Source organism: Vulpes lagopus, chromosome 12, assembly GCF_018345385.1.
Source record: "Vulpes lagopus strain Blue_001 chromosome 12, ASM1834538v1, whole genome shotgun sequence".
Taxonomy (NCBI): Eukaryota; Metazoa; Chordata; class Mammalia; order Carnivora; family Canidae; genus Vulpes; species Vulpes lagopus.
In genome coordinates, this window is record NC_054835.1 from 27,324,722 (window position 1) to 27,346,521 (window position 21,800).

General features: G+C 35.3%; 1 protein-coding gene across 2 annotated transcripts in view; it reads right to left on the reverse strand.

The window, feature by feature from the left end:
- The window catches only part of CLTC (clathrin heavy chain), a 66,815-nt gene that overhangs the window by 22,008 nt on the left and 23,007 nt on the right, over positions 1 to 21,800 (reverse strand). For both annotated transcript variants that reach the window (XM_041724676.1, XM_041724677.1), the window contains exons 2-14: positions 20,046 to 20,253; positions 16,990 to 17,258; positions 16,269 to 16,430; positions 13,084 to 13,197; positions 12,485 to 12,658; positions 8,610 to 8,807; positions 7,655 to 7,855; positions 5,019 to 5,171; positions 4,296 to 4,418; positions 3,110 to 3,247; positions 2,741 to 2,905; positions 2,416 to 2,596; positions 480 to 643 (exon numbers count right to left, since the gene is read on the reverse strand). In XM_041724676.1, the coding sequence (XP_041580610.1) occupies positions 480 to 643; positions 2,416 to 2,596; positions 2,741 to 2,905; positions 3,110 to 3,247; positions 4,296 to 4,418; positions 5,019 to 5,171; positions 7,655 to 7,855; positions 8,610 to 8,807; positions 12,485 to 12,658; positions 13,084 to 13,197; positions 16,269 to 16,430; positions 16,990 to 17,258; positions 20,046 to 20,253 (2,250 nt within the window). The remainder of the gene's footprint in view (positions 1 to 479; positions 644 to 2,415; positions 2,597 to 2,740; positions 2,906 to 3,109; positions 3,248 to 4,295; positions 4,419 to 5,018; positions 5,172 to 7,654; positions 7,856 to 8,609; positions 8,808 to 12,484; positions 12,659 to 13,083; positions 13,198 to 16,268; positions 16,431 to 16,989; positions 17,259 to 20,045; positions 20,254 to 21,800) is intronic.

Below are 21,800 nucleotides of genomic sequence, written 5' to 3' on the forward strand. Positions count from 1 at the left end.
AATAGCTAATTTGAGGAGAGAGATAAATCTAAGTCCTTTAGATAGTCGTCTGTATATAATAGAGGCTCCTGAAAAGAGGACACTGAGGGCAAACTGTTCTTATCTTCAAAGGGAGCATACTTGAAATTCTAAAGTGACATTGAGAACCTCCAACCACATTTCAAAATTTTTCTTCAAAAATTCAATGGAAAAAAAAAAAAAGTGGAAAAAAAAAATTCAAGTGGAAGGAAATTTCTTCGACATAGTGCTATTTTTCTCTTCTTTTAAAGAGATGGTCCTTCTTAAGTATTACTTACCAACTCCCTTCCTTATTTCAAAGGAAACCACAGAATGCTAAATTTGGAAGAAATAATTCAGCACACAATTTTGCTGAGAATTTTCCATTTAGGGAAAACAAATATTTTAAAACTATGATGATACTGATGTAGAACTGCTGATCTTCATTCCAGCCAGAAAGTGCATTACTCAAAACCACTTACCTTGAGAAAATTCTTGACTCGCTCAGGATCATAGCAGTTGCTTTCTCTGCAGATTCTTTCTACTTCTTTGATCTGCCCAGTCTTGCAAGCTGCCTGAATATACTTAAAGTGCACATCTGGGTCCTGACTAAAGTTAACAATGGATCCCAGAAAATAAAAGAGACCTTAAAGAGACAAATAATTGAAATTAAGTATATGTGCACCTTTGAGAATGATAGAACTGAAAAATATTTAAGCAATTAAAAAAATAGTATGTTGATTATACCTCAATTTAAAAATAAATGTTATATTGAATAGCCCCAAATAAAAACTGGTTGCTCAAAAAGCTTAATAAGAATACTAATTAATCCAATAACCAATTCAATAAATGAATATACACTGTAATCTCTACAAAACAGATAATTCAATATTTTCTAGTAGTTGAGAAAAAGGCAACTACTTAATACCAAAGCTAATCATACCATGTTCCATATGAGAAATTTTAAATAAAACCACACCATATTCCATGAAAAATTTTAATGAATTTTTAAAAAAGATTTTATTTAGGGGCACATGGTGGCTCAGTGGTTCAGCATCTGCCTTTGGCTCAGGTCGTGATCCCAGGGTCCTGGGATTAAGTCCCACATCAGGCTCTCCATAGGGAGCCTGCTTTTCCCTCTGCCTGTCTCTGCCTCTCTCTGTGTCTCTCATGAATAATAAAATCTTTAAAAATAAATAAATAAATTTATTTATTTGCTATCTCTGTCTTTCAGATAAATAAATAAATCTTTTAAGATATGTATCTTATATTTATTTGAAAGAGACAGATAGCAAGAGAGAGCACAATCGGAGGAAAAGGAGAAACAGGCTTCCCACTATGAGCAGGAAGCCCAACTCAGGGCTTGATCCAGGAGCCTGGGATCATGACGTCTGCCAAAGGTAGATGCTTAAGTGACTGAGCCACCCAGGTGCTCCCCATATATGAGAAATTTTAAACGAAGTCCTTTATAACAGGTTTTTCCTATATGCAATTAATAGCAAAACTACAAAAGTGGTTTGAAAAGACTAATGCAGTGCTGTCCAACAAAACTTTCCAGAACAATAAAAACGTGTGCTATATTGGCATGTCCAATATGGTAGCTACTAACAGTACACAGCTATTAAACACCTGAAATGTGGTACTGTGACTGAAGAACTAAAATTTTAATTGTATTCAATTTTAATTACTTTAAATTTATATATCTACACGTGGCTAGAGAACCTGAATGAACAAAATCCATTTAGTGCGTAGTTAATATACAGAAATCGAGAAACTGAAGTAGTAGAAATCTTATTCTTTCTGACTAGACCAAAATGACAAAAAGAAGGGAAAAAAGATAATTAGAAACCAGAAGTTTAGCTATTAAACCTAACAGTTACCCAATAGTGATTACGTTAGTATTCAGTATATCAGTGATTCACGCATGGGGTGATTTTCTTCCCAGGAGACAGATATTTGGCAATGTTTGGAGACACTTTTGGTGGTTGCAACGGTTGCAGCTGATGCTACTGGCATCTAAAGAAGCCAGGTAGAAGCCAGGGATGCTGCTAAATATCCTGCATGCACGTGACAACTTGTCCCTAAAACAAATTATCCAGCTCAAATTATCTATAGTGCAAAGGCTGAGAAAACCTAGTGTATAGTGACAAGTCACAAAATGTTCTTGGCTAGAAACATTTATCATTTTAAGAGTCAGAATGACTCTTAAAGTGTGAAATCTTATTATACCTGGTTAGTATTTTCATTTTATGCAATTATGATAAAAGAACCTGACATAAAAGAGCTGACATTTATTAAATAAAACTCAAACTGTCCCATAAAATTAAGCTTGTAGAAAGATAAAATTTCCAACAGTACATGATCATAATAATATCTTTCTTGGCTCTCTAATTAAAAACAACTCAAACTCTTAATTACCTTCAAAACTCTTGAAAGATTCAAAAAGTTCAATTAGAGATTGAGTTGACAGTTGTTCATGATACTTCGAAGCCACCTGAACACAGATCTGCAGATTCTGACGAATGTTGGCAGACAGCATGGCCCTGAGGCATTCTAGGGAGTCTTCTACTGATAAGGACCCAAAGTAATTCACTAACCACTGGAGGACAAAATAACAGGTAAATAAATACACATGTGAAATAATATTGAACCTTGTTGGAATGAAATTACTATTATTCAGTCCTACATTTTCAGTATACCAATCAATCATATCACCATCTTTTAGGTAAGAAACTAAAAATACCTCAGGGTTAAGAAGATGAGTGTGAACAACCGCACGCTTTATGTCATATAAATCAGTGAAGTGTTCTAATGCACGCTGCAGTAGACCAGCCTTTTCACACAGCTGAGCGATATGAGCCCGGTCATAATGCGTAAACATCTGATTCCCTAGAATAGCATCTGCAACCTATGAAACCACAAATAGGACAAATTTATCTTATATCCAATTTACATCAATAATTCTATATCCAGATTACATATTAAGATTCAATTGTGAATAAATAAGGAGAGAGTACAAAGGCATCTCAGTAGCTTCCAACAGCTTAATCTAAGAAGCTGTCAATAACTACTATAACAGTGGAAACATGCCTAAAAAGCAGGAAAACCTTACTTGAGGTGCATGCATAAGGTTCATCTCAAGCAATCGTGTCTGTAAAGGACCTTCAGATGGGCGATTATTCTTTAGGGCATCAAGCAAGAATGCAGTACACTGCTGAATTAGATTGTATTCCATAAAGACATCAACAATCTGGAAAAAAAGCATTTGAAGAAAATTGTTTTAAGATATTTAAAACTTGATTTATGATACTATTGACAATTTGTACCTGAAAGGAAATTAAGTATCTCTTTATATAAAAAATTGCCAGACTGAATCCCAGATTTAAATATCATTTAAAACTTCATAATTTAAGAATAAATTTTTGTCCTCTACAGCTTTTAGTTGTGGCTAAAAGAAAAAATCAAGATATTATATATAATAGAATACAATCAAAACAATGGCTTTAAAATTTTGAAGAACTATTTAAAAGATAAAAAAATATGAAGGAGTCTGAGTTCCACTCCCAATATCTATCTCTTCCCTAATCCAATGGCAACAACCATCCTTGTTTTATTATTCCTATATTTTGTTCATTTTTAATACATATATATCTCTAAACAAGAGTGTTTTGCATGTTTTAAAACTGTATATAGGTGGTACCTTCCTGTTCATTCCTCTGCAACTTGTTTTCTGTTTAATAAGGTACTTGAGGTTTATCTATGCAGACAGACATAGCTCTAACTTCTACAAATTGAAAAGTTCACCCATTCTTCTCCAAAGCTGTTTATTATTTATTTCTAAAGATTTTATTGGGATCCCTGGGTGGCACAGCAGTTTGGCGCCTGTCTTTGGCCCAGGGCGCGATCCTGGAGACCCGGGATCGAATCCCACATCGGGCTCCCGGTGCATGGAGCCTGCTTCTCCCTCTGCCTGTGTCTCTGCCTCTCTCTCTCTCTCTCTCTCTCTGTGACTATCATAAAAAAAAAAAAAAGAAAATTATTAAAAAAAAAAAAAGAAAAAAAAATAAAGATTTTATTTTATTCATGAGAGACAGAGAGAGGCAGAGACACAGAGGGAGAAGCAGGCACCCTCTGGGGAGCCTGACTCAGGACTCAATCCGAGAACCCAGGGATCATGAACTGAGCCAAAGGCAGATGCTCAACCACTGAACCACCACAGTGCCCCTTCTCCAAAGCTGTTTAAATTCAGATCCCCCTCATTCACTTTTTAAATCAACTTCTACAGAAGTTTCCTTTACCTGTGTGATATCAGCAAGAGGTTCTTCATCTTGAACTAACATTTGGGCAAACTGCTGTCCTTGATCTGGACTGATACGCATGACATTTCTCAGCAGAAATATCCAGTCTGGAGTATATCCAACCTACAAATAGACAAAAATTTGCAATGCTGCTGTAAGATTTCATTTTTATATCATTTAAAGGCATTTTCTACAACAGAATTTTTCTAATATAGAACTACTGGTTCAAGTACAAATTCAGTTTTAACTTAACATGTTTAATTTGACCCATAACAGGCAAATAGACACTTTGGTGACAACATATTTGAATGGAGAGCTATAAGTTTTTATAAATGACTTACTTAGTTCCAATGAATTTCAAAGTTTGTTCTAACAGGTTAAACAGGCCCCTGACATCTTAAATTCTGAGAAGGCAGGTAAGAATGTCTCCATTTTTTTTTAAACAGTTTTTTTAAGACAATATCTGTACCCAATGTGGGCTCAAACTCGACCCTGAGATTAAGAGTCTCATATGCCTACCAACTGAGCCAGTCAGGAGCCCCAGAGTATCATTTTTTAATGAGTGTAATTCTATATGTGGAGCTAAAACAGAGTTTTTAGACTTTTTCAAGTAATTCAAATATAAAGAAATCCACTATTAAAGTCACTGACCATTGCTATAGGCTAATATTTCAATGCTTTCATGAATTTATTTATATTAAGAATCTGTTTCACTGAACTCACTTTTTTAGCATATAAAACAATCTTCTGGACTTGACCTGTTTCTGCAAAACACTGAATGACTTTATTTGGGACATTAGCCCGCAGGTACACACTAAGTGCCAACGTAGGGTCCACAGATTTCACAAGGTCACCCAGTTCTTCAGAACATTCCAGCTGTCCAAAGGAAAAAGAGATTGTTTGGTGATCCATGAGCTATTGTAATAAATGAGTCATTGATATTACTTCCACTATACATATTAGCTATTATGACAGGCACTTACTCAATTGTCCCAGAATATATTATAATTATGCAAGCATTGTGGTTAGTAAAGACTCTTGATCTTGTATTCAAAGCACTGTCTCAGTAGAATTCTTTACACATCCTACTTAAGGATAAAAAGCTCACCAAGACTTCATACTTATAGATATAACCAACTACTTTGTTAAGAAAGTAGGTACTTAAAAAGCAGAATCCTGTACTTCTATCTATTATGAATATTCAGATAATCAGATCTGCACGGTCCCAATTTTTAAAAAAGAATCCAACTTTTAATGTAATGTTATCAAATGAAAATTTAATATTTTAGGAGCCAGATGAGGCTTACCCTAAGGGCCCTTCCTAATATTAAGGCATAATTTGTATGTCTATAGGATCTAAGATCATTATTATTTTGAATTTTGGATCTAAGGTTGCAAAGCAGAACATACTAATTTTATGAGGTCAGAGATAAAAACTTTAGAATTTTTAGGTGGTACACAGATACCCTCTCCTCTGCACTATTCAACCTGAGTTAGCTGCCCAATGAGGAAAACAGCTTCTCTAAGAGTTTTGATTTTCTACTTTTATTGGTTATGTCAAAGGATAGCGTTTATCACTGACAAGTAAAAAAGTTCTACCAGAGTCTATACCTTTTTTAAAAAAAAATATTTTATTTATTTATTCATAAGAGAGAGAGAGAGAGAGAGAGAGAGGCAGAAACACACAGGCAGAGGGAGAAGCAGGCTCCATGCAGGGAACCTGACGTGGGACTCAATCCCGGGTCTCCAGGATCAGGCCCTGGGCTGAAGGCGGCGCTAAACCACTGAGCCACCAGGGCAGCCTCAGAGTCTATACCTCTTAACTGAATACAGTAATTTAGAGTTGACCAGTATTCCTTTCACCATAAATAAACCATGTGACCATTTACAAGAAAGGTATTGATACCCAAAAAGCTTTCACACAGCTATGTGCGTCAACTCAGTTACTTTGGCTGTTCCGATCCTCTCTTAAACATTCAGGACAGACTTCAAATACTCGCTAGTGTGGCTAGCAACTACTCTTCAGCAGACTCCTGTCCACTACTCCAACTCTGAAGCACTATTCTCCAGTATCCTATAAGATTACCAGAAGCTGGGTCAAGAAACAAGGACTTAAAAAAAAAAAGGAACAAGGGCTTAGAATTAGTAATGTAAAAATATTATCAATATATGCTAAAGCTGAAAGGTGTAATAACATTAAAAGTTATTCACTACTCAAGAGTTATTTTGAACAGTACCAACTCACTTCTTGACAGTGACAGAAGATAGGGTAATTCAGCATTATCACTTTGTAGAAAAAGGCTTTCTACGTTGGTATGAAAGGAATAATGCCACCAAGGAATTGTTTAAACTTGCTAGCTGCCTTACAAATAAGCAACATTTTCCATAATGTGCTTTAAGTACTATTGGATGCTCTGTGTAAAAAGAAATCACTGGGCAAACATAAAGCATAAAGAAACTTTACAGTAAAGAAAACTGGTTAAGAACAGATTTTAAGAGTACAATTTAAGTAAATTTCAAGAAACTAGTTAAATATTTTTCCATGTAATGCTAATTAACATTCTGTGAAATCACTTTGGGAATCTCTAACAGTGCTAATTAGGCAATCCTGATGTCTTGTATCTTATCAATGACCCAACATTTTATGTTTCCCTTGCACATCCAAACACGTGGGCAGCCCAGGTGGCTCAGCAGTTTAGCACCGCCTTCAGCCCAGGGCCTGATCCTGGAGATCCAGGATCGAGTCCCATGTCAGCTTCCCTGCATGGAGCCTGCTCCTGCCTCTGCCTCTGTGTGTGTGTGTCTCTCTCTCTGTCTCTCATTAATAAATAAATAAAATCTTTAAAAAACAAAACAAAAAAAACCAAACACAGTTATTAGTAGCAATTACCATTTTCATCATACTTGGTAAGTTCTAAAAGATGTGGTGTTTGTATGGTTGAAGCTACTGTGCATATCAAATGTGGGATGTGAGATCCAAAAATATATTCCTATGTAGAAATAAGTATTATAGATGTTGACAAATATGAATGTATACTGAAGTAAGCTTCTCATACTAAACTTTTTCTAAAGCAAAAGGAAGGATAGCAATTTGCTTCCAGGTTAGTAATTTTAAGCACCAAGCAAAAATCCTGGATTCCACTTTAAAAAACTGAACAAAGATACCCTATCTCAACATGCCATAAAAAATACATTTTTAAGAGGTAGTGAGTTAAATACATCTCATACAAGGTCTGCCCTTGTTCTATTCCTATAAGCAGTAAATAATGGACATTTTGGGGCAGCCTAGATGTTTCTAACTTGCTACCATAGTATTTAAATACAATCAAAGCAAAAGTATGTTAACGTAGTTAATATACCTTATCTTCTTTTAACCATTTCTCCAAAAGCTGTTTCCGCCCTTGCTGAAGTACAGGCCTACATAGTTCCAAGGATTCATATTTGTTTAGCTGACCTTGATCCAAGAGGATTCCAAAGTACTGAAGTAGAGGAGAAGTTTGACCTGGCTGGGCTGGGACACTCTGGAACCGACGGATAGTGTCTGGAGTACGAAGGATTCCCTTTAAGAAAGAGAAATGTTAAAGATTCCTTTTAAAGGTAATCCAACATCACATTAATAACTCCAAGGATCTCTTGGTCAATCTTGAAAGCAGGATTTCATCTACCGATATAACAAATTTCAAATCTTCACACACTGAATAGCAAAGATTCAGTTAATGTCTATCACACCTCTGGTTCAAGGTTATGAGAATAATTCAGAATCAGAAATATAAACAAAAAGAGGCCAATCCAATCACAATGCCAATGTTTAAGAGAACAGCATAAGCGTAAAGTAATTATGGCTAACTATTGTTCCAGTTTCACGTTAAGTACAAACTTCATGATACTGATTAGGGTGTAGGGTGTTAATTCAGTCCAACATACTAAGGTGATGAGAATACAGCGAAATTTCAGATAAATCTTATCATAAACTAAACAGGATCTATTTACTTTTCAAGTTTAGAAATAAACTCTGTGGCTATCATTGATGAAGGTTAATGGTGTTATAACTGAACATTACATCTATGTAAATTAGTTTGCTAGATCTACATAATCTTCTGACATTGACTTTTAAAAAGCTAAGCAACTCTAGAGGCATTGACAAGTAGCATATACTACTAGAGGAAAGTGCAACCTAAAAAGGGTTAGTTTCTCTGTAGAAAGCTGGTTCCACTTCTATTATTATTAGAAATAGAATATGTTAACATTAATCCAATCATGGCAACTTCATTTCTTTTTTTTTTTTTTTGCAACTTCATTTCTGTAACTATTTACCTTTGGTGCATTAGCAGCCACCTTTGCTGCTTCTGAGTAATTCCCCTGGGCAAAAAGAGCATTAAATTTCCGGGCAAAGAGTTCTTCAGCACCAGCTAAGTTGTTACGTACAGCCATTCTCAAAGCCAAATCAGGATTTTGTAGGACATTGGTGATATAAGGAATTATGTTTTCTTCTTCCACACATACTGACAGAACCTGCAATTTAAAGATTAATGAATAGCTGCAATGTATTCATTTGGATATCAGTGATACCAAATCTGTTTAGAGCTGTTTACTACTGAGTCATAAAGGTAATGAAATTACAACTGCATTCTTGCTGCCATTAAAAATTTTTTAAAAAATATTTAGGGGTACCTGGGTAGCTCAGTCAGTTAAGCGTCTGACTCTTGATTTCAACTCAGGTCATAATCTTAGGGTCATGGGATCAAGCCCCATATCGGTTCCATGATGAAGTATGGACCCTGCTTGAGAATTTTCTTCCCCTCCTCTGCTCCTGCACACATGCATGTGCACTCTCTCTCAAAAACAAAAAAACAAACTGAACAAAACAAAAACAAAAAGAGGCCAAGAGAAAGACGACTAAGCCATTTGGGGATTCCTAAAGTATGGCCATTCTGTGATATAAATAACTCCCTACTTCATACTATCTTCATATTGTCCAAACTAATTGCTTTGCTATCACCCATTCATTCTTAACATGGTTAATATCAAAGATTAAGACTCTCATTTAGTTGAGTTCTGAAAGGCAACTCTCCATATGGTTTATTGATTCTTAGTAGACAATCTGGATAACCTACAGGAATATGAAAAAGCTTTGCAATTTAAATGACATCTAGGGCACAGCTGTAAGAAGTTTAAGATATATTCCTTTTAATTTAAATCTAGGAATTTTTTTAAACAAAGATTTTCAGTAATTTTCTTTAATTACATTTATACTCCAAGAGGCCAGGTTATATACTCAAAGAGGGGAGGGATCACTGAATCCTCATGCATCTAATATAATGCAAGGTATGCAGTAGGTGCTTAATAAACATAGCATCAGTAAAAGCATTTCTAACTGCTTCCATTTGGAAGAGAGTTACTCACCCTTAGTGCTCCTAAAAAGTCAGTCACGGAGTGCTGCCTTACTTACTTGTCTAAAATTTAAACTATCACCTGACATGAGAAAGGGAGCCTTCACTTCACTATCTACATATCCATTCCTCTCTCCATCACCAGAGCTGTTATACACCTCAGCTTATAAACTACTCATATTATCCTAATAGCACTTCTTATTCCAAAATTTCTCATGTTTCTCAGCCACTATTACATAAGGACAGGGACATATCTTTCCTTAGTTGTATTTATTAGCACCAGACAGTGTTTTGCCTGAAATAAGTGCTTGGTATTGTTAAATAAATGAAAATGGGCAATTTCTGTCCCAGGACTAACAAGAATCAAAATACAACCTGAGAATTCAACAACCAAATAGATATGTAATGGTGTACCCTGTCTGTTCTATTCTTCCTTTTGAGAAAAATGAGGACATTTTAACTTCCAAATGTTCTCACATGTAGGTCAGACCCTTATCCCCAAAGCTAAGGCTATCCTGTATTGCTTCATGTCATTCTACTACAAATTAAGACATTAAAGGAAGGAAGTACTTTCTTTCTTTAAGTCATTTGCATTCCAGACCTTCATTCTTTTTTTTTTTTTTTGAATTTTATTTATTTATTCATGAGAGACAGAGAGAGAGAGAGAGAGGCAGAGACACAGGCAGAGGGAGAAGCAGGCTCCCTGCAGGGAGCCCAACGTGGGACTCCATCCTGGGACTCCAGGATCAGGCCCTGGACTGAAGGCGACACTAAACCGCTGAGCCACTGGGGCTGCCCCTCAGACCCTCATTCTTAATGTAGTGCTTAGCGCCCAGGAAAAGAAAGATGAACAAATCCAGTTCCAGCTACAATGTCTGAAGCTTCTTACTGAATGGTACACACCTTTTGCCTTCCCCAAACACCAAATCCACAGTTTCATCTTTATCCTATTTTAGACTGTTCTAACAAATTTCTTGCAACCAGTACTTAGTATGTACAAGAGACAGAGAAGGTTCCCCTACCTTCTAACGTACTCAGTTCTGCCAAGTTCGGAATTTAATCTAGATATTGACAATAATGTTCTCTTCGTAGCTTTTAAGCTTGAGGAAGACTCATTCCCTCAGGGCATATGTCCAACAAGAATTGGCTTTGATCAGAGACCAGAGGAAATGCCTTGAAGCCTAAGGTCACTATAAACACCCAAACCCCTACTCCAAGCAATTGGAACAGAAAATTTGTTGGGAAGGAGAATAATCAATAAATTTACAGAATCAGAGTTATGAATAGCCAATATATATGGTGAAATTTTTCCAGATATTTTAAGTATTATTATCTTAAAAACATCAGCACAGCAGCAGAAATAAGGTCTTTGGCTTAATAACTTCATGATTATTAAATTATCACTAACCTAGTTCACCAAAAGGCCAATTCATTCTTGATTTTTCCAAGAGAGATCCATACAACTAAATAAATGAAAGCTAATGAATTTTTAGAGTTGTTTTAGTGCCAAGACACTGACTGGTATAGAAATACCTTTAAACAAAGAAAAGCCCCTTTCCTTTTTTTTTTTTTTTTTTAATTTTATATTTTTTTATTTTTTCATGATAGTTGCCTCTTTCTTACCATGAATGCTATTGACTGTGACAATTTTTATTTTTATTTTTTTTTTAATTAACTTTTATAAAAGCCCCTTTCCTAATGAAGAATAGGAATAGAGTCTGAAGCAGGTAAACAAGCAATTTTAATTCACTGTAATAGATGTAAATGAGGAGGGCTACCTAAGTTCTAGGGGCATAAAGCAGAAGCACCTAACCAGGTGTGGAGATAAGATAGGAAATGGATAGAGAAAGACTCCCTTTCTCTATAGTATTTGCCTCTTTACATACATAACATTTTCCAAAAATTAGTAGAACAAAAGAGAAAAAACCCTATTTACTTCCTTTGCTTACTATCTAGGAAAAATACTAATTTAAAGTAAAACTAGCAAAAGGCAAGAACAAACAGTAACAGTATTCCTTGAAATTTTAATCATTTTAAGAAAATAGATACCTCCTGATGGGATATTTTTGATTACACTAAAATACTAAGAAAACAGAAAAAGGATCACTTGTGACAATTTCAGAATAGCTAATATTTCCCTATCTAATTGGATAAACTTTCCAGGTACCCCGGAACACCTACTGTAACATATCACTTTCTAACATTAAATATTTAATAATAATTAACGAATTAGAAAAAGAGATGTAGAAAGAATTCTTTCCCCAGTAGTTGATCATCTGTCTTAGCAATCACAGGAAGAAAAAAACCTGTATTAAACAAGAGTAAAACATCTGTCAAATGTGACCCTTGTTCCTTTGCATGGAGAATCCTTTCTTTCTTTTTTAAGATTTATTTATTTGAGGAGGGAGGCGCAGAGGAACAGACTCTTCAAGCAGAATTCCCACGCAACTCCCCCCTCCCAACCCTGCCCCTGCTGAGTGCAGAGCTCTACTTGATCCCTGGATCCACTAACACATGAGATAGACCTGAGCTGAAATCATGATCTAGACACTTAAAAGACCCAGGCACCCTGAGAGTCAATTCTTTTCACAATGAAGACAGATAAACAAAATCTTAAGTGGCTTTAATATCAAAAGTTTCCTTCTCTGAGACAGAATCAATGAGAGACTCTTAACATATGCTTCTGTATTTTTATGTATATATTATTTCTGACATCTAAATCATTTGCTTTGGGGGGAAAAAAGTAAAGTTAAAAAGTAGTGTTATTTCATTGCTTAATTTGTTTCAAGGTTTCCTTACTTGTCCCTTTCTGTTTACTCCAATTATTCCAGCTGTGGCTTCATGAGGTGCAGTAACAAAGATTGTTTCTCCACTGATTCTGTTCATGTAGATACAGGTACCAGTCTCAAGATCATAGAGGTGGATATAGCCATACTTAGTAATCAAGAATACTACATCATGTTTTTCACTGATCTGTATGAAGAAAATCAACAATTCAGTAAATTATGAATCTATAAAGCTAAAATTTAACCCAATTCCATTTTAGAGAGGATAAATTTTAGAACTTTGACAACAAACTTATATGAAAAGTTAATATATATGGTTTCCTCATTTTTACAGCACATTTACTATTCCAAGCTCCTATAGTAAATAGAGTATGAGTAAAATGTATAAATGAGAAAACATAATTTTGAACTTAGGATAACCCAGAGTTTATGTATTACATGAAAATTAAGAATATTTCTTAATTTCTTAATTTACTAGTTTCACTAGTAAACTTTACACTTAAATAAAGGGTATTTTTCTAAGCACTACTAAATTATATTGACTGTAATAATTTTGAGATTAATTTTGTTAAGAGGAGAGATTTTAAAAGTCCATTTGTTTGCTTAAAATACCTGCATTGCAACAGGGAAGTCATTTTGTGCTTCTGGAGGAAAGAAAACATCCACTGCCTTCTTTGGAAAGGGCTGGTTTCCTGTAGGTGGTGTGCCAACTTCAATGATATGTAACTATACAAAAGAAAGTAAACCTGGTACAAATCTGTATCATTTAGCAGTTCATCACAGCAGCTTTATTTGTAGCCCCAGATTGGGAACAACCCAAATGTCCTAAAATAGGTATTAAACTACAGTACAACCATACCATGGAATAATAATAATAATAATAATAATAATAATAATAATAATAATAAATTCTCACGGGCATTATGCTAAGTGGAAAAAAAAAAAAGCCAATCTCAAAGGGTCACACGCTACGGTGTTCTATGTAGCATTCTTGAAGTGACCATTATACAGATGAAGAATAATTTGGAGTTAGAGATAATCAGGAGTTAGAGATACTGGGGAAGAGCAGGGGCAAGTAGGTATGACTATAAGGAGTAGCAGGGCTAAATCTGTAGTGATTAAATAGTATATATCATGAATCTACTCCTGCAGAATGATATAGAATAATACAAGTGTACCAATGTCAAGTTCCAGTTTTTCTACTGTACTATAGCTATGTAAGATATAACCAAAAACTAGGTAAAGAACACAGGGATTGCTCTGTACAGTCTTTGTAGCTGCCTATGAATATGTATTATTTCAGGATAAAAACTTTATTTTTAAATTTTATTTATTTATTCATGAGAGAGAGAGAGAGAGAGAGAGAGAGAGGGAGGGAGGGGCAGAGACATAGGCAGAGGGAGAGGGCAGGCTCCATGCAGGGAGCCTGACGTGGGACTTGATCCCGGGACTCCAGGATCACGCCCCGGGCTGAAGGCAGCGCTAAACCGCTGAGCCACCTGGGCTGCCCTAAAAACTTTAAGAAGTTAATAGCTAGAGGGATCACCCTCATCTACCTTAAATTAAGGGCACATAATGGTAATATATGACCCAGGAAGGTACTTTTCTCATGGCTTTCAATTATAATTTACTTCTTACAAACAGAATTCTAATTTGTTAAATTCTTCTCTGTCTATACTCTAACACAGATATTGAAAGTGTACACCTAAGTTGTCTCTCTAATCACATATACGTCATGGATGAGAACATTCTGGTTTAAAATATCTGATGCTGCACATCAGCCAAGCAAAAGAAACTAAATAATCTCAATAAAGGGAGCATTATGTATTTTAGCTTAGTCATGTCAGGAATGAACTCAAAAAAACAACATGGTTTCCAAGATATGTACTATATGAAACCTCTGGGTCTCATCCTTAATTAGGAGCACCACCCATACTTAAGAATTGTCTTCCTTCAAAAGCCATGACACACTACAGCAGAGAACATAGCTGTCTTCTAAAAGCCATGGCAGATTACAAAAGATATATAGCACAATGTATCAAATAGGCTCAAGAACCTAGAAACAGGTCTTCAGATGCTATAAAAATGGTATTAAAAGTTTTTTCTCAGTAAGATTTTTCAAAAGGTATGTCACCTTTAGGATTTTTTAAAAAAGATTTTATTTATGAGAGACAGAGAGAGCAGAGATAGAAGCAGGTTCCCCATGGTGAGCCCAATGTGGGACTCGATCCTGGGACCCCAGGATCACGCCCTGAGCTGAAGACATATACTCAACCACTGAGTCACCCAGGCGTCCCTCAGCTTTAGGTCTTAAGGATAAGATCTGATTTCTAAAACTTATGTGTCTTTTTGTTAAATTCAGACCAAAATATCAATGTTTTCTCCCATCCAAGTACTAAGCAGGCCTGACCCTGCTAAGCTTCCAGCATCAGAGGAAATCAGGCACGTTCAAGGTGGCATGACCGTAGACTAAATACCAATGCTTTCTATCTTTATCAAATTGAAAGGTTGAATGGCTCATTCCTCAGTTCAGGAATTCTTATTTTGAAATTTTCGGCAGAATTGTAACTTTCTGTGTATATGTTCTCTCTCTGCTAAGAAGCTATAGGTTTCAAGCAATCTCTATCTTAACTCTTTTTTCTGAGCTTATTTTTTATAAATCTATATTTAAATCTTTATTTTATATATATTTAGATCTATATTCAATTAAGTAACATATAGTGTATTAGTTTCAGAGGTAGAATTCAATGATTCATCCATCAGTCTTAGAACACCCAGTGTTCATTACCCCCTGTGCCCATTTTAACGTCCATCACCCAGTTACCCCAATCCCCCATTCTCCCTAGCAACCTTCAGTTTGAATAAACATATTTTTTAAAAATTTAAATTCAATTAATTAATATTTAATGAATGTATTATTAATTTCAGAGGTAGAGGCTAGTGATTCATCAGTTTTGTTAATTTTTTTAACTAGTTATGGAAGACTTCAGAGATTATACTCTGATAGCTACAACAGCAGCTAAACGGAGTTTCCAGGCCAGCAGTACTAACTGGCATCCAGCAATACAATCATAGTAGCACCTGAATCCTCAAGTTCTGTGTCAGGTCTTTTGCTGGGAACGTGGCTGCTGCCCATTCTCCTTTATTCCTCTTCATTTTTTATCCAACCTTAGTCTTTAACCTTCCTAGCTAATTATAAACTACCTATTATCTTTTTGCTAAACTTTTTATATTCTAATAAACCAGGCCTTGCTTCTATTGTAATTAAGAACCCCAACATATAAAGTACTTCAATTTGTCCAGGTGATTCCAATGTACAGTCAGGGTTGAGAAGCTGACTTAAGACCATATTATTCAAATTGTGATCCACATCAATCTAGTCACCTGGAGCATTTAAAATATATTATGGGCTCCACTTACTGAGTCAGACTCTCTAGATATAAGGCAAACAAATGTACACTGTAGCAACCCTAATGATTCTCATACACAGTAAAGTTGAAAACCATCAGATTAAGGCCTTTGGTAAAGGCAATCAAAATAAAGTGTTATCAAACAGCTGATGTAAAAAAGTTGTTAAAGAACATTATTCATTTTAAACACGTATCATAAGAAAACATTATTTATTTTAGGTAAGTAGCACTAGAAGCAAAATTTAAACAAACTAAGTCACCACAAATCTGAATATTAAAAACAAATTAACAATGAAAGGAGAAGACTATTTTTAAATCAGAGGACTAATTAGTAAAGAAACAAAGACAAGTTCTCAGTACATAATAATTTCCAAAGCCAAGACTTACCTTCCCTCCAGCTTGACCCCGTACTGCAAAACAAAATAACGTTGATTCTTCTGCATTTCCTTCCATCTTAAACTGGGCAAAGCTAGCCGCATGTCCTTCAATGGGCTGAGACACTTTCCTATCTACAGAATATAACTGCATAGCTCCCACCACACGATTTTGCTACAAAGGATCAAAGAGAATAAATTTTGGGTACCCAAAGAATTAATAACTCCCAGATTCATTAACCAGTAAAATAATTAAAATGCTTCATATCACCTTTGGCAGGATTTAGAATTCTTTGTAAATTTAGTCTCTCAATATAGATTTAATACCTTTTTTTTTAAACTTTTTAAAATACTTTATTTATTCATGAGACACACAGAGAGAGAGAGGCAGAGACATAGGCAGAGGGAGAAGCAGGCTCCCTGCAAGAAGCCTGATATGGGACTTGATCCCAGATCCCGAGATCACGCCCGGAGCCGGAGGCAGACGCTCAACCACTGAGCCACTCAGGCATCCCTAGATTTAATACCTCTTAATTTAAAATTTGGCCCCAACATTATCTTATTAAAGCTTAATATGAATATTTAAAGTGTGCCTCAAATACAACCATCTCTTTACACTATCTTGAAAAAAAATCTCACTTGGTAAGAGTACTTTGAGAATGTATGTCAGTATAAAGCCATTAAGCTAACAATCTTTATTTCTTAAAAAAGAAAAACTATAAAAAAAACATTACCTGTGCAGATATGCCAGTCAGAAGTAACCACTTTTGCTTTGCATCTGTACGATAGTTGATAATCTGGCACCCTGCGAGGCTAGAATGGCGATCAAACATTTTCACTGGCTGAGACTCTCCTTCCATACTCCAGTGATAAACTGCATTATCCGTAACAAGAGCAACCGTATTCAAAGAGATCCATTTCCAGAAGGTGACATCATCAGTCATGGTATGGGCCTTCATTTTACTTTTCATTTCAATATTAAATATCTGAAGAGTTTTCCCAGCTAAAAACAAAATTGAGAATTATGAATCATAAAGAAAGCAAAGTTCAGGATAAATTTTTATCTAGCTAGACTATCTCTGTAACAAGATCTGTAACTTAAAACAAAATGGTTCTATCAGGAGACTAATAACCAACTACAGAAGTCATACTGATAGAGCAGCAAGCTTTGAAGAGATAGCTGAGACTAAACCAAAAATCTATATCTACAGCTGAAGTAAAAACTGTAATACCTCTACTAAAGACATTTTAAATAGTATCATTTCTATAGAATTCTAAATCCCAACTAAAAATGAATCTAAAGACTTAATAGTGATGGAAAACAAGGTTGTAGCCTTCATGCTTATAATTAGAATGTTTACTTTATGCACGAACTAAATTAGTTGTAGGTATACAGAACAAAACAAATCTGATACAAGCACATGGGGAAACATCTACTTTTTAAAAGGCAGTCATTCCCCATCCACCAAATCTTGTGGAAACTGCCTTTTTGGAGGAGGATCTACTTCAACTCTGCCTGTATTAAGCACATAAGAGAAGAAATGCATGCTACATTTCACTGGTTTAAGATACAAAGGGAAAGGTAGAGGTGCTGGGGATAAAGGAGACAAAGGAGAACAGTTTCAGATGCTGTTAATATACTAGAGATATGAACAAAGTTTGGGCTTCATCCAAATAAGACAGCAAACAGTAAAAGAAGGATGAAATTTGCCTTGAGTGTTAAGAGTTTACCAAGTCAGATGCAAAGGCTTATACTTGTAATTTGAAAATCATCAGTCTGAAAAGTGATTTGGTCTATATTAATAGAGGTCAAAGCCCACAGCTATCACTAGACTGACTAATACAGATTAGTCCTTCGACACTAAGAAAAACTCTATTCCTGAGCCACAGAGAATCTGGCTCTTGAAAAACAAAACTTATAAAGATAGTGGGCAGGGGTGGTGGGGGGCAGGATGGGACACAAAACAAACAGCTTTGTACCATTACCCTTCTTACCATATGTGTAAAATATTTCTTCCATAAAACAAAGAATGCTATTCCCATCCCACACAATATGTAAACCACAACCAGACTTGAACAATTGTTAGAGTTATAGTCCTGTTTATAAAAAGAAGCAAAGGGTTTACAATTGTCTTCAGAGGGAAGCAGTATTTGGGAATGTCTTAATTTCCTTTGCTGCCTTTCCCAGCCTCTAGTTAATAGGCTTTTATTTATTTTCACACAAAAAGGGTTGGAGTATACGTATGTAGGGTGATTTGGAGAGGAGGGCAAGGGCAGGATGACAGCTTAACTCTAATATAGACATATAGGCATAAATCTAGAATGCTATTATTACAATGCTCTGAAAATCTTTTCAATTTATTCTTTTTATATAACAGGACAATAACTGATACAATCTAATTTGAGATAACTCACCATCTGCACACATAAGAAAGCATTAAGAAATGTGATAAGATAACAATAACATTAAAAATAGAAAAGAATTGTGAGAAAATTAAAACGATGGCCTTTTAATAGAGAGGTGTAAGAGCTGCTAAGCAGTTGAATTTAAATTCTTTAAGGAGGCTGAAGGGAACTAGTACTTTCAAGTATAATATATGTATTGTTTAATAGAAGCAAGAAGCTTGCTGCCATAAAACATGTGGTCCTAGGTGAAAGCTGGACCATCTTTCCTTAAGATGAGATCAACAACTCTATCTTGGATATGTAAAGGTGACACAGTTATTTGAATATGCTTGCCTCCAACCCTGCATTTAATATCCAACCAGTATCACTACTAAACACAAAGTTTAAATCGTTTGAAGAAAAAAATCTGTTTAAAACCCTCAGCGCCTTTGACTACTCATCCACAAATCTATGAAGAAATTACTAGGAATCTGAACTCCTCTTACTACCAAGAAAAGAAACAACAAAGCAAAACATAGACAATTAAATGCCTCTTTTACAGTCAGCCAGCTTATCATTTAGTCTTCTCACAAACTTTTGTTTTAAAGGATCAATTATATCCTCACTGTATACTTCAAAGGAAAAATATTAAAATAGGCTCCCAGACAGTAGGAGTTTCATTGAACTGCTTAGACTAGTAGGTTATGCATTCCCTACTGTGAGAACCAAAAAGTCAGTCTGAATAAAGTCTAACACCCTTGATTCCAAAGCTTTAATATCCATCCATGTATATACACACTTCTAACAATCAGTGTTAATTTAATACATCTTTTTTTGCAAGTAGGCTCCACACCCAACAACGTGGGGATTGAACTCATGACCCTGAAATCCAGAGTCATGCTCTCATGCTCTACTGCCTGAGCCAGCCAAGCACCCAATTCAAGACATTTGTAGAACTTGGTAATCTAACAGAAACACACACCTGAAGTATAAAAAAGGAACAGCATAAATGGTTAAGTTTATCTTCATAACAAAATTCTGCAATGTTTCAGTGCTATTAAAGCATTTTATTCCAGAATATGAATCCCTAATTTCTTATCTTCTGCATATGGAGTTATATTTCTAGCATGATCTTATCACACTGGAGGTATAAAATTTAAATTCATTCAATCTAAAACTTAAATTTTTTCCAAATAGTCTTTGCTGAGTAGAAAATAAAACATTTCACAGAAACATGCCAAGTCATGAAAGTAGTTAAGATCAAATTTAGTAATAGCTTTAACTTTGCAGACTTAACCAAATTTAATCAATATACTAAGAAAAGTAAATACTAATCAACTGTATTTGAATAAATTATGCATAGGAAGATAAAAAGAAAGAAACAAATCCCCACAATCTTTTATACCTTTCAATGCAATTACTTTGCTAGCTGGATTCATGATGGCGCTGTCTGCTGAAATTGGTCTTCGAATTGGATTACTTGGGTCATTCATATCAATGATTACCACCTGGGCCTGCTCTCCTACTTTCTCTCTAATGCAGATGAATTTGTCTGACTCCATAGTTAAGGTACTGAAGCCAATGTTTGCTGGGTTTATACCCAGGTTCTGGAGCTGGGGGAAAAAACAAAAACATAATAAATCATGTTACAAAGTGAATCAGAAAGACTTGATATATTCGTGTATTGTCATCATTACAAATCTTCATTTAACCATTAATGCTTTAACGTCAACAGTACCAACTCCAATACATCCATTCAAATAAGGCACTTGGATAGCCAAATGATGGACTGTTTGTTCCCCTAACAAATATGGCATTCAATTATTTTGTTATAACCTTGTAGTTCTAATTAGAGATGTATAACTCCAGAGTTAAAACTAAGAGATGGAACAAATACATAAAAGAGCAAAGGAAAGTGCTACACCTAAGAGCTCGTCTTTGTGATCAGGGGATTTGAGGTCATCAATGTTTCTTTGTTTAAGATCTGTCCTCCCTTACCCCCTTTAATATTTAGCAGTCACTTGTTCACATGCACTGGACTGTAGGAATCTGAAAATTAAGTTCACCATAAAAAGATATTTAAAATTTCAGAGTTCTTATCTAAAGGAATTCACACTAACAAAAGCAGACAGACAAGTAACAATTAGCAATGCTTTGGAAAAAAAAAAAAAAAAAAAGCCAAAACAAAGAAATGTAAGAGGGAGCTTGTCAAAAAAAAGGCCCACAGCTAAGGGAATGTGTTCAAGGGCAGGAGAATACTCAACAGAAGGAAGAACAAATACTAGGGCCCAGAGATGTGAAAGGGTAGTCTGCTCAGGGAAATGCAAGTACTTCTGTAACACGGGAAGTTACAGACTATGAAAGGCTTGCAGAGTAAAGAATTAAGGTTTTAAAGACAATCAAGGGCTAGAATGATGAGCTAAATGTATCCCATAAGAATCCTAAATGTCTTCAATAAGCAAAAGGAAGCTACTTAAGGGTTTTAACAAGGAAAATAATGGAATCAGATTTGCTTTGTATACTCAGAAGATATTGAAGTGTTTACTAAAGAAATACAGAGGATCTAAAGATAGTAGATCCTTGAAAACCAGTTAAGTGTGTAAGATCAAAAGGCACTTGCTAAAAGAAGGTCTCTTTTGGGTCATCAATATTCTGGGTGACTAAATGTAGTGTAACAGCTACTAACAGTCCCACTAAAAAGTTACTGGAAGGTTTTATTAGCCTTGGCCAATATTTTTCTTTTCTCTAATGGATTATAAGTTCACATGGAACAAAACACAAACAAAAATGAAAAAGCACAGGAAAAACACAACAATAAAAAAAAAATAAGTCTTCCTTCTGCCCAAGTCCCCTAGATATCCAAATTCCTTCCCCAGAAACCACCATTCACTACTCTCTTATGGACTGGCTCTGCAAAGTTCATTGTATTTTATCTAAATTCTTTCTGTCAAATTCTGCTAATAGGACTTAATTATAATCAGGCCAGGATCTGAATAAAATACAACATAAAAAGACCGCACTTTAATTTTCCTCTTATACCTCAATGACTGCAAGCACAAGCAGTTACGTGTAGTTACAGTAACTTAGTTACTGAATACCAGGGCAAGGAGTCAAGCAACTGTTTATTAATACAAACATGGTAATAAAATAGATTAACTAG